Raw genomic sequence first — 13,815 nt, forward strand, 5'->3', positions numbered from 1 at the left:
CCTAAAACCTAAGGAAGAAAATCCTAAATCAGGAAAAATGGAAGAGAAAATGTTGAAAATAAGCCAGGGAAAACCAAATGTGATGCCACCAGTGTGATAAACTTTTGATCTAATCTAGTGACATTTTTATTTGAAATAATTTTGTTGTTTTACTTTGTGTCTTTTTATTGATTGTTTGGCTTTTGTGTATTGGGCATTTTTTTATTTGCGTAATGTGACTACATATAACTCATGTTCATGTTTTAAAAATTTATGACAGTGGAAGTCATGTTTCAAAAGGAGGGACCAATGTAATGTTTTTGTTTTATATGAAAATATGTTATTGTTATAAGTAAAACTGAGATAAGAATTTTGTTTATCTGATAAGTCCTAACCATGGTACCTGATTAGCGCCCTTATCTTGGAAGTCTAATTAGTGTCCTAATTAATATGGTGCTTATCAGATACTATAAATATATTGTGTCTTGACACCTAACTATGGTGCAGAGGCCCTAATACTTGGAGCCGATTGCCCTAACAGGGTGCCCTAATGATGGAGCCGATTGCCCTAATGATGGAGCCTAATGCCCTAATAGGTGCCCTAATGATGGAGCCTAACGCCCTAACAAGGTGCCCTAATTCACGTTAGGTGTCAGGCAGGGTATATAAGGAGAGAGAGTCAGTGAGCAGATATACTAGAGATACATTGCTTGTACTGGATTGTAAACTACGTTTGGATATTATTAATACACTTGTTGAAACAAACTTTGTCGTTGTTCTGATGTTAGATCTATAAAGATCTAAAGTTCCAATCTTATACACGGGATCCACAATATTTTGTGACGCGGGTAACAACAAAACACCCCATAGAGAGAAAAACGTTACATTCTGTTATCATCAACACTTATGTCAAGTGCTAAAATATTACCCTCATTATCTTTTTTCTCCCTGTGGAGCTTTAGTTCAAAATTATTATTGAAAAAAATAGCTACCCCTCTAGAGTTTGACAAATATGAATTAAACACACATTTATAGCCCCACTGAGTCTCTACACATGATTCTAAGTCAGTTGTAAAATGGGTATCCTGAAAACAAACTATAGAATAATTTTTTGTTTTATAAAAGTTTAGTACATCTTTTCTCTTTGATTGTGTATTTAACCCTTGACAATTGACTGTTGCTATTTTTATCGAACCCATATCGGTGTAAAAATAATGCTAAGTTCACTACATTCATACTGGCCTTTCACACAAACAATCTCACTGAAAAACATAATACAGGAATGAAAAAGTAAACAAATGAAAGAAAAGAGAAAAAAATAAATGAATAGAAAAAAAAAGAAAAAAAAAACACGTAAAATCTGAAAAATAGACTTTAAATTGACACTAAAGTCAGCCGTGGATCATCCAAACTAGCAGGACTCAAACCGGAAGTTTATGGTGTGACTGTTATTAACAAAGTAAACAATGGCGGAACATTTTTTCCCGAAAAAATCACTTACTAATTTTCTTGATCTTGTCGTCTAGATCATCTGTTATGTCAATTTTCGTTCTTTTTTCGCTTCCCTCGATTTGTGCATAGATGGAACCGTTAAAGTACCATGCAGATTCGATGTCCTCTCGACTTAGAAGTTTACTAATAAGTTCCCCATTTGCTTTTGTCACATCGTCCACCAATTTCAAACCGTTTCCTAGTTTCTTTATATCTGAACGCTTCCTCATGACTCTGGCCTTGGCATCTGAGTTGATCACTTTAACAATAATGGGCCTTGGCTTTCCGTTCTCTCCCGGAATACGATGCGCTGCTATTATTTCGCGATCTTGGAGTTGTACACCTGCGTTCTCCTAAATAAACTCTTTTACAACCATCTGAGTGTTTTCTTTCTCCATCTCCATAACTCCCATGATCTTAAAATTATATTTTCTGGAGTATTGTTCATTTCTGTTGCTCAATCTGAAAGCTTCACCTGCAATTTTTTCGTTCATTTGCACCCTCTGTTTTAATTCTCTGATTTCTTTATTGCTCTCCGCTAATTTCTCGGCTAGTACTTCTGCCCTTGATTCAAGTTTTTCAATATCTCCCGCTGCCTTATCTATTTTCTTTTGAAATTCAACTTTTAATGCCTGGCACTGTTCTTCTACTTCTGCTTTTACACTCTCATCTCTTTCTTTATTATTTTGTTCTATAATTTTTTTCACAATTGTGGTTACAAGCGTCTCCAACTTATCAGCTTTGACAGTTTTTTTAATTTCAGTTTTTAATTCCACGAGATCTTTTGAAATCTGGGTTAGCTGTTTACTTACGTCTGTCAAAGTGCTTTCCTCTTGATTTTCATTGTTTGATTTTTCATTTTTCTCTCCTTTTTTATTCCCTCGGGTAGATACACTAGGGGTCGACATTCTTACCGTGTAGAGTGACCGTGAACAGTTTTCACAACAGGCACTGGTGCGGGTTTTTTAAATGTACACGTTACTTATATGATCTTCAATACCAAGTCCCAATCACAATCGCATTCACATTCACTTACAATTCACAATATTATTTGCATGGATATATCACTGAGAAGGTATCACATAATTTCCACATCCAGGAACGGTTTAGAATTAGTATTAATTAAGAGTCCAGCATGTTTTCGACCACTCGCTAAACAGCACGTCTTGCCTGGCCGAGCGCCATTTTTAAAGTCCCTGTCTGTCTACCTGTCCACCTGTAGACAAATCACATTTTCGACTTCTTCTCTAGAACCACCGGGCTAATTTCAACCAAACTTGCCAAAAAGTGTACTTGTGTAAAGGAAATTCAAGTTTGTTCAAATGAAGTACCATGCCCTCTTTCAAGGAGAGATAACTAAGAAATTGTAAATATTTTTTGGTATGTTCTGTTCAAGAACCTTATATGAAACTTTTTTACACGGTGTAAGTTCAGAGTCCAAATCATGATCCTCAGGGGTAGGGTTTGACCAAAATGGATCATCAAAGTTGGGAGGGCTGGAAATTGGGTCCTAAACTCGGCATTATAGGTCCGTAAAGCAGTGGGGGATATTTTTCGTGTTAGATCCTACTGCGACAAGGGCTCTTTTTAAATTCAGAATCGTCCGAATACTGGTCTCCGTGTATTGTAAATATAGAACCAAATTTCTCTATTGATATTAGTTTGAAATGTCGACAGTATATATCACAGTGAAATTGAAACTAAAGATACAATAGATTCTGACACATTTATTTCTTTTGTTTCTTGTTTGGATGATCTCGACAACGATTTATGATAAACTACATGTAGATGACTTTATTTTCTCCATCAGCAACTACCCTTGCATATAGAGCAATATACCCTCATCACCTACATGCGGGGTTTAAATTTTTCAATTGATTCGATACGCAAAAGTACGCTCTTCATATGAACAATTTCTTAAAGACAAAAACGTTGATGTAAAAAGAATATTAACAGTTCCATTTGAAGTCAACATTTCATAAGTTATATGGTCAGTACAATGACATTGTCAGCAAAACTACAATATATTATTAAGTCAAATGCTGACTGACGTTTATTATACTAATTGTTAGGTCATTGTTTATACACTGAATTGTCCACTGATTTCCCATTATTTCCCGATCATGGCAAGAAGCACACAGTGGATGTGATAGGTCGGCAGGGTATGCTCACTCCTCCATGGCACCTGATCCCATCTCTAGTGTTTTAGAGGTCCGTGTTTGCTCTGCTCTTGATGTGTATTGGTTAAATAAACTGAGAGCTTGAATACCGTTTGCTAACTCCATATACGAGTATTCCATGTTTTAGAAATATTCTTTTTAAAAAATTCTAATTTTTTTTTACTCTGTGCACAAAAATTTTTTATCTAGTGTTTTTAATAGTTATATCAAATTGCACTAAGATCAAAAATAAAAATCGCTGACGTTATGAAAAGATTGTTTAATTTGTATTCATTTTAAGCATTCTTGACATTTTAAAAAGGCAAAAGTCTATTAATCATGTTATTTATGAATTAACCGGTTTTCGTTTATGGATACTTCAATGTCATTTGATATTTTTTCACATGGCTAAATGACTGGTACCAGTATCGAAAATGATAAAAATAAAAAAAATATATATATATGTCTTTATATTACATAATTTAACAATAGAAATTACCAAAAACATTTTATGAGTGTATAGAGGTTTTTTAACTCGCCTTGGGATGAAACTGAAACATTTTTTTTTCCTAGAATATGGGTATAGGAATGATATGTATGTCTCTTGTCTCACTTTATATTCGTCTTCAGCATTAGGAAGAAACATTTCTTTTACAGTGGACCCCCCTACCACCCCGCGTCCGGGCAAATGTCCACCTGATAGCTCCAAATTTCAGAGACATTGTTACTTTGTGGAACCTAATGGAAATAAAACAAGACCCGAAGCCAAGGCCGCGTGTATTGCTCGAAACATGACTCTAGTGACGTTTAGAAATCTACAGGAGGTGGAACATGTTCGTCAGCTTTCGAAATTTAAAGGTGGCAATAACAAAACCCGCTTGTGGATAGGATTATATAAGAGCAAACCCGGAGCAGGGGACGATCTTGACGATTATGGGGAATACGATTTCACAATGCTAACTATTCTTTTTACAGGTGGGTCAAATGTACAATATTACTGCGATTTTTATGAACTGATTAAGGGAAAGATAAGATTTACTAGTAGTTTAAAGTCAGCGTTTATTCATCACGAGGGCATATACCGGTATTGTATAGAATAGTATAAATAAAATTGTAAGCTTACCACACACTGCATGTCTAATTAAGTGTTGCACCCTGGCATCAAAGTAAGACTTACAATGTAAATATACTATACTCATCAAGTAGGGTTCTTTAGAACCGCACACTAAACATGCTGATTGTTAGTAAAAACTGTTTAGGACAGCACGTAGAGCACAATGAAAGTTTAAATGTAACATATTTTCATTATATTGCAAATATGAGCATGTAGAGTTTATTGGGAAGATGATCTTGTTTCTTTTTCGTAGATTTTGTGTAAGAAGATGACCTCATTTTTCCTTGTAGCGTTTGTATTGGAAGATGAATTCATTTCTTCCTTTTATAGAAATCCTGTTGGAAGAAAACCTTATTTCTTTTTGAAATTCTGTGGAATATGAATCTTCCATGTGGAGATATGAACTTGTTTCTCTCTTTGTAGCGTTTTGGTGGGACGATGACCATGAGAATTTCTTTGACAACTGGAACAATGGGGAACCATCTGGTGCACATGGATCTAAATCTGAATTATGTGTAGAGATGTTAGATACAGGAAAGTTCAACGATATCAACTGTGATAATTATTACAGGGGGTATGCTTGTTATGGTCCTGAAGGTAAGTACGAAGTAATATTAGCTGACATAGCAATAGAGTAAAAACAGTAATAAACATATGCGACAAATTCGTTCTCAGTGTAAAGTTTTGAAAAATTAAATCTTTACAGAACATTGAAAGTTCAGTTTATTTTTATTAGAATACACGATTCTGTAAAAAAAAAAGGGGGGGGGGGTTTAGATTCAGAAAAATAATGTAGTTTTCTACGTTCGAGAAATTGGAATCCTTCCTTATTTACGTCAACAGTATGACCCAGTATTATCCCGTATTTGTCAGTAGAAACTATGTAACTAATATTACTCCCACGTCTGTTGATTTTTACGTGAAATTCTGGCTTACGATTGGTTGAAGTCTGACACATGAAGGAGGTGGATTACTTATACCCAATCAGCTGTTTAAGCAATGAATCATTATTTTTTAAAGATGTAGTCTCATAATTGTAACAGTGTGTGGAAACAAATTGAGTAACGCGTGTTACATTTTTAGCTCACCTGAGCCAAAGGCTCAAGTGAGCTTTTCTGATCAAAATTTGTCCGTCGTCTGTCGTTGTCGTTGTCGTCGTCGTCGTTGTCGGCGTTGTCGTTGTCGTTGTAAACTTTTCACATTTTCAACGTCTTCTCAAGAACCACTGGGCCAATTTCAACCAAACTTGCTACAAAGTATCCTTGGGTAAAGGGGATTCAGGTTTGTTCAAATGAAGGGCCACACCCTTTTCCAAGGGGAGCTAATTATGAATTAGAAAAAAGTTAATGACATTTTTAAAAAATCTTCTTCTCAAGAACCACTGGGCCAGGAAAGATGAAACTCATGTGGAATCATCCTCAGGTAGTGTAGATTCAATTTTGTTCAAATTATGAGCCCCGGGGGTAGGGTGGGGCCAAAATGGCCGATCAAAGTTTTACATAGGAATATATAGGAAAACTCTAAAAATCTTCTTCTCAAGAACCACTAGGCCAGGAAAGATGAAACTCATGTGGAATCATTCTCAGGTAGTGTAGATTCCAGTTTGTTCAAATCATGACCCCCGGGGTTAGGGTGGGGCCAAAATGGCCGATCAAAGTTTTACAAAGGAGTACAAAGGAAAAATCTTTAAAAATCTTCTTCTCAAGACCCGCTGGGCCTGGAAAGTTGAAACTCATGTGGAATCATCCTCAGGTAGTGTAGATTCCAGTTTGTTCAAATCATGACCCCCGGGGGTAGGGCGGGGCCAAAATGGCCGATCAAAGTTTTACATAGGAATATATAGGAAAAATCTTTAAAAAATCTTCTTCTCAAGAACCACTGGGCCAGGAAAGATGAAACTCATGTGGAATCATCTTCAGGTAGTGTAGATTCAAGTTTGTTAAAATAATGACCCCCAGGGGTAGGGTGGGGCCAAAATGGCCGATCAAAATTTTACATAGGAATATATAGGAAAAATCTTTAAAAATCTTCTTCTCAAGAACCACTGGACCAGGAAAAGATGAAACTCATGTGGAATCATCTTCAGGTAGTGTAGATTCAAGTTTGTTAAAATAATGACCCCCAGGGGTAGGGTGGGGCCACAATGGCAGATCAAAGTTTTACATAGGAATACATAGGAAAAATCTTCTCATTGAGACATGAAAGATGAAACTCCTGTGGAATCATCCTCATGTTGTGTAGATTCAAGTTTTTTTTCAAATCAGGACCCACGGGGGTAAGGTGGGGCCTAATGGCCGATCAAAGTTTCAAAGTTTCAAAGGCGACTACAGCCCTTGAAGCAAAGCGTATCGGCGACACCGTTACAACAAATTCCGCCTGGGAAACCGAAAAGTCAGAGGTCATGACAAATATCATTGATGCTAAATTCAGCCAAGTTGATCCATTTCGTGAGAAAATTACAAAGTGTGGAACAAAATGTGTCATTGTCGAAGCGACCTATGACGATTTCTGGGGAAGTGGACTGGATGAACATGCTACACTGAATACCAAACCCAAAGCGTGGCCTGGCTTAAACAAGCTGGGTCAGGTTATCATGTCTGTGGCTCAGAAGCACCGCCCGAAAAATCGCCTTAACCGCAGTTTTTCAGTCCCTAGACAACCCGCACGAAAAGCTCCGAAAAATGTACAACAAGAGATAACCTCTTTCGTCAGTCAACTAAAAGACGGTCCAACCAAACGCTCACGCGATAGCCTCCATGCAGAGGATGACAGCCAGCATCCGGACAGCGAATAAGGTACCTCTATGAACTAAGAATAATGAACGATCTATTGAAAATTTTTTCCCTTAATGTAAGGGGTTTAAATGATTATAATAAATGTACAATTTTATATGACTGGCTACAAGATCTAGATATTGATATTGTTCTCCTTCAAGAAACCCATTATATTGAATCAAAAGAATTTGTTTATAATGCTAGATGGTTAGGAAACAGCTATCATTGTTTTTCGAGTTCATCCTCTAGTAGAGGTGTTTCTATTCTGATTAGAAATGGTTTTCAATTTGAATTTATTAATTGTCATAAATCATCTGATGGTCGAAAAATTTTACTTAATATTAAAATTAAGGATGAATCATACTGTATAGTAAACCTTTATGCTCCTAACAAGGTGCTTGATAGAAAAGATTTTTTTATCACAACTAAATCATGGGTACGAAAATATGTTATAAATAAAGATAATTTATTTATAGGCGGAGATTTAAACTGTAAACTTGATGAAAAAAATCATTCTTTTGACACAAGTACACATCAATTTTGTTCCTTAATTAAACAACTTCACTTGATTGATACATGGAGATATTTAAATGAAAACAAATCTGGATTTACTTGGTGCAATGCACAACATATGACCAATCAGCTTATATAAAAGGGAGATATATTGGATGTAACGCCAGATTAATTCAGGATATTTTTGATTATTGTGAAGATCAAAATGAAAACGGAATCCTACTTTTCTTAGACTTTGAAAAAGCTTTCGATACTATTGAATGATCTTTTATGTTTGAAACATTAAAAGCTCTAAATTTTGGACCAAATTTTATGAAATGGATAGAAATGTTATATAGAAACCCTAAATTTAGAGTAAAAAATAATGGATTTATTTCTAAAACATGTAATATGACTAGAGGCATACGACAAGGCTGCCCAGTATCTGCTTTACTTTTTATTATAACAGTTGAAATATTAGCTAGACGCATAAACTCTTCGGAGGAAATACACGGCTTCAAAATTGAAAATAATAATGAAATTAAGATGCTACAACATGCAGACGACTCTACAAATCCTCTTAGAGATATAAAATCTGTAAAACATGTAATTAAAGTGGTACAAAACTTTTCGAAAGTTGCAGGACCAAATCTTAACATCAATAAATCAGAATGTTTATTACTACATGTTACTAGGACCACTGAGAAATTTGTACAATAGTATAGAAGGGATAAAAGTGACTAACGATCCAGTGAAAACATTAGGGATATTTGTAGGACACAACAAAAAATTATGTTTGGAAAAAAATTGGCAAGATAAAATAGATAAAATAGCACAGATTTTAGAATCTTGGGAAAAGAGAAAATTAACAATCTTTGGAAAAAAAGAAATAATTAATACATTGTGCATTTCAAAATTGCAATATAATGCAACCATTCTTCCCAATCCACCCGTAGAAATTATCAAACAAATAAATAAATTAATCTTTAACTTCGTATGGAATAGTAAAGACCGTATAAAAAGAAATACTCTTATTGGGGATGAAAAACAAGGAGGCATTAACATTATAGACATTGAATCTAAACTCAAAGCATCCAAGGCGTCCTGGATTCCAAGGTTACTAAATACAAATTCTAGTCTTGTATCATTCTTAAACTATCATTTTAATAGGGAAACATTGTCATTAGAATACATTTAAAAACTAATTTAACAAATGTAGATGATTACAAAGAGCTAAAAAACATTCCCATCTTTTACAAAGAATCAATCTGTGCATTCAATGAATGTAAAATGATTAAAGATTTTCCAAAGCTATCTACGGATGAATTTTTATCTTTACCAATATGGAAAAACAAACTTTTTACATATAAAAACAAACCAATTTATCTTGAAAATTGGATTAAATCAGGAATTTTGTACATAAGAGACCTCTATGGCGCAGATGGGATATTCCATGATATTAGGTACTTCTATGATAAAATTTTATACAAAAATAATATCTTGTGTGAATACCTCATTATGAAGACTATTTTTAATAAATTTCCAAAAACATATGAGTGTGAAAAGGCACAGTATATTAATATAAGACGCAGTACTACTGTACTATTAAAAGGAAACAGGTATACACAAATAAATAAAATAAAATCATCTGTTTTTTATAAAATATTCATCGAAAAGAAATTTTTGAGACCAATAACGGAAAATTATTGGAGTGAATTGTTTGATACTCCTAGGTATCTATGGGCTTCCATTTATCATATAAAAATCTCGAAAATGTCTGATAAGCATATAGCAGAATTTAATTATAAATTATTCCATAAATTATTAAATAATAACCTGAGTGTGAGCAAGTGGAATCCAAATGTACAAAAATTTTGTGCTAACTGTGGAGAAGTAGAAAATATTATACATCTTTTATTTAACTGTAATGACTCAAATTTTATATGGCACAAAATAAGTACAATTTTAGGTTTCAAAATAAGTTGGAAGCATATTGTAATAGGTTTTTATGAAAACACAGATTTAACCAACGGTATGAATACATTGATATCTTACATTGCGTTAAAAATTTTCAAATATAAGATGAAGTGTAGATTGACAGATACAACTTGTAACAAAGATTCCCTGTTTAATTTTGTTAAATCATCTTTAAATACATATCAGTCTATTGCAGAATTTTCATATGAAAATGTACAGATTCACAAATTGCTAAAAAAAATTTGTCTTAATTTGTAAATGTAAATATATGTTACCAGCAGGTCCACAAAACCAGTTGTGGAGTCTGTGTGTTAGCATGAGGGCATTATGGACTCTTGAAAGTGTGGAAGGTGGCCTATCATGCTAACATAGGAACATACTATATTCTTTATAATTCCATTAAACAAGTATTTACACATTTGCTTCTCATATGTTATCTATTATTATCATGATTATAAGTATAATTATCATTTTTAATAATTGTCTCAAATCGATTATAGTTTTTCTTCTTTCTTTATTCTATGTGAAAAGAAACAGTTTTTTCTGTGTATGTATTATATATAGCTTTTCTTTTTTCTTTATTCTATGTGAAAAGATCATCAAAATTTTAATGTCAATACTTTTCTTTTTCCTTTATTCTATGTGAAAAGAATCATCAAATGTCAATGTGTAATGTAGTATATCTGTGTTTTATTTATATCATTGTTTGTTATCAATAAAAGAGAAAAAAAAAAAAAAAAAAGTTTTACATAGGAATATATAGGGAAACCTTTTAAAATCTTCTTTTCAAGTACTTCAAAGCCAGGCTTAGTGATATTTACAGGGAATCATCCTCAGGTAGTGTAGATTCTAGTTTGTTCAAATCATGACCCCTGGGGGTTAAAATTCAAGCCCCCCCCCCCCCTCAGTTAACTTTCAGTTTTGATCTCATATGTACTTTTTCCTAGCCAATTGCTCAGGTGAGCGATGTGGCCCCTGGGCCTCTTGTTTAACTCTCTACCGTGATTGCAAAATAATTTGATTTGATTTATATTTTAAAAACTACGTATTATCCTTCGTGTAAGCTACAGTTTTCGCTAATGACGTTGCAGTTCCTCGGCGTTCAACGATTGTGACTTCAAACTAAAATGTATGCTTCAACCTTTTGGCACCCTGTCTGTGTAATGGTCTTTTGAATGCAATAGATTTTCATTCACTTTGTATGCTAATATTTACATTACATATGTTTATTGCATTTAAAGTGAATGGAAATTCATTGCATTCAAAACACCATAACACGGACAGGGTGCCAAGAAGATATAGCATGCGTTTTAGTTTGACGTCAACGCGCTAACGCGAGTAACTCAATTTGTTTGAACACACCGTTGCAGTTATGAGACTATATGTTTCAAATAATAATGATTCCTTGCTTCAAAAACATATGGAATGTAAATAAAAATCAATATCCGGTCGATGTATAACGTAACTATATAACACAACATGACGCCATTATATGCACATTATAAGCGTGATGAAGCATGTAGCAGAGAAAAACATTAATAAATCACAGATACCGTAATACGTAATTGTTCATCAATGGGGTTAATTCGTTACATATCCTTTTAGTGACAGGGTACGGGATGTACCATGTCACTAAAAGACTATGCTACTAATAAAACCTGGTTAGTAATTTTCATACCTGACTCGGCTCCGCCTCGTCAGGTATGAAATTTACTTGACCAGGTGTCATTCCATACCCGGTCACTAAAAAACCATGTAATGAATTTACCCCACCGATGAAACATTTACGTATTATCTGTGGTTTGTATATGTTTTTCTCAGCTACATATGATTCATCACTCTTATACCACCATGCATAATTCCACATATGGGGGTGCGGAATGGTGCCATCCGGGGGTGCGGAATTCGAAGCGGATTTTGCAATGTGATTGAGATGAAAATAACCCTAAATTCAAGAATGATATACAATGACTAAAAAGTATTCCTTCCCCCAGCCTCCACTAAAATCTCTACCTCCGAGTGCCACACACTTAAATTGAAGTCTGTCTTCTTTATTTGAGGTGGAATTCTCTGAATTATTAGAGTGTCTGCAGCAAAATCATATTTAGAATTCCCTCACATAAGTTAAATGAAACTGAGTGATATATAGGCACCAATTTTCACGAAGAAACGGTCAAATTTGCGTTCCCACATGCTCTTGTCAGATATTGCAGAAGTGTTCATGTATTTTTAGGACGAGTCCCGAGCTGGGAAACGAGTAACAGTAAGCTGGGATATCACAATGTTCCGCCGTAAGTTAATTTAGGATTACTAGTAGTTTCATCTCAATCACTATAGGAAAGCCAATCAGGTCAACGAACATTGCAAATTCCGCTTCGAATTCCGCACCCCCGGATGTTACCATTTCGTGCCCCCATTTGTGGGGTTATGCATGGTGTGTACTGTGCTTATATATTATGACGCCATGTTGTGTTAGTTACGTAGTACGTCGACCTTGTATTGATTTACAACTGACTGGGTATAAGTATTCCACCTGCGGTAAATTGTAATTTTGTTGTAATTGGTTAATCATTTCAGTTTAAATAATATAAAGTACATGTAGGTACTTTGTAAAACATCGTAGTGAATAAATATCAGCATTATGGAAGAAAGGCCTGGACAAGTTACATGTTGATGGTGTTATGTGCAACGGATACCACCTATTTATTTATAATGTGTATGAGTATATGTTAAAATTGCAGAGTTTGAAACAACTGTATCCATGGCAAAATTCTCTACTGCCTCGACATCTCCACTATATACAACTCAATCACAACGCAGTTTGTCGGGTAAATCGTCTTATGACGTCACAAAGTTGACACCAGAGCCATCTACTTCCAATTTCTCTTCTAACACAGCCATCACGTCTACAGATCAGCCAGTACAATCACCAAGTAAACATAGTAAAACAGCCTACCTATCAGACAGAAAAAAAAATTAGGTAAGAATCACACAATTATAGATGTTCTATTTATCTCATACAACTTTCGTTTTAACATAACTTTGAGACTTCCCCTGTGAAACTATATCAATGATTTCTAATTCAAATTGATGTCGTATATCTTGATGATGTAGCACTGTTGGTGTTGACATGCCTCGAAAGAAAGTATATCGTGTTCAAAATGTAATATTTACATTCAGTGTGATTTTCCTTATGAAATTCATTAGAAATCCACGACGTTCAAATTACTATAACACACGCGAAACCTTGTCACCGTGCGTTAGAATACATAGTAGGAACTATATGCAATTTCAATACTCTAGGAACACCAAAATGTAAAATATTTTACTTCAATTTAATGAAAAACTATAACCCTGAAAAATTAACGTAAAAATTAACGTAACGTGCGTTAAGAATTAATTTGTCACTTAATTTTTTTTGGTATCTGCGTCTTTGAAAACATTATGTGACAATTTCTGGATTTTTAAATCAAGCGTGAAAAATTAACTCTTTGTATGGTGGCAGTATAAAGCGTGCTAGGCAAGGCTAGATTCATTGTTGATCCATGGTAAATTACGCCTATATTACTAGGTAGGCATCTTACTACAGGCATACGTAATATAATTAACGAAAGCGTTGTTAAACTGTAAAAGGAATCAAGCAGCCAATACAGGTACATGTACCTTGATCAGATAAAATAAGACACTTCTTTGAAAAAATACGAGTTTTTCTTGCTTTTAACGACATTATTGCTCTTTATCATTCATTTTATAAGGGCAAGAATTTTCACAAATAAAAGTTTCAATAAAATAAAATCTTGAAGCGAGGGATCGTGTCAAAACCGGAAGT

At 34.4% G+C, this 13,815-nt stretch overlaps 1 protein-coding gene across 1 annotated transcript in view; it reads left to right on the forward strand.

Annotated features, from left to right (window-relative positions):
* Positions 1-13,072, forward strand: part of LOC134282102 (macrophage mannose receptor 1-like) — a 34,881-nt gene extending 21,809 nt beyond the window's left edge. Inside the window, exons 7-9 of the mRNA XM_062764551.1 lie at positions 4,287-4,604; positions 5,167-5,340; positions 12,728-13,072. Of these exons, the coding sequence (XP_062620535.1) occupies positions 4,287-4,604; positions 5,167-5,340; positions 12,728-12,966 (731 nt within the window). The 3' untranslated portion in view covers positions 12,967-13,072. The remainder of the gene's footprint in view (positions 1-4,286; positions 4,605-5,166; positions 5,341-12,727) is intronic.
* The last annotated feature ends 743 nt before the right edge of the window (positions 13,073-13,815 follow it).

This window comes from Saccostrea cucullata, unplaced genomic scaffold (assembly GCF_032062105.1).
Source record: "Saccostrea cucullata isolate Sc308-1 unplaced genomic scaffold, CSIRO_AGI_Scuc_v1 ctg5280, whole genome shotgun sequence".
Classification (NCBI taxonomy): domain Eukaryota; kingdom Metazoa; phylum Mollusca; class Bivalvia; order Ostreida; family Ostreidae; genus Saccostrea; species Saccostrea cuccullata.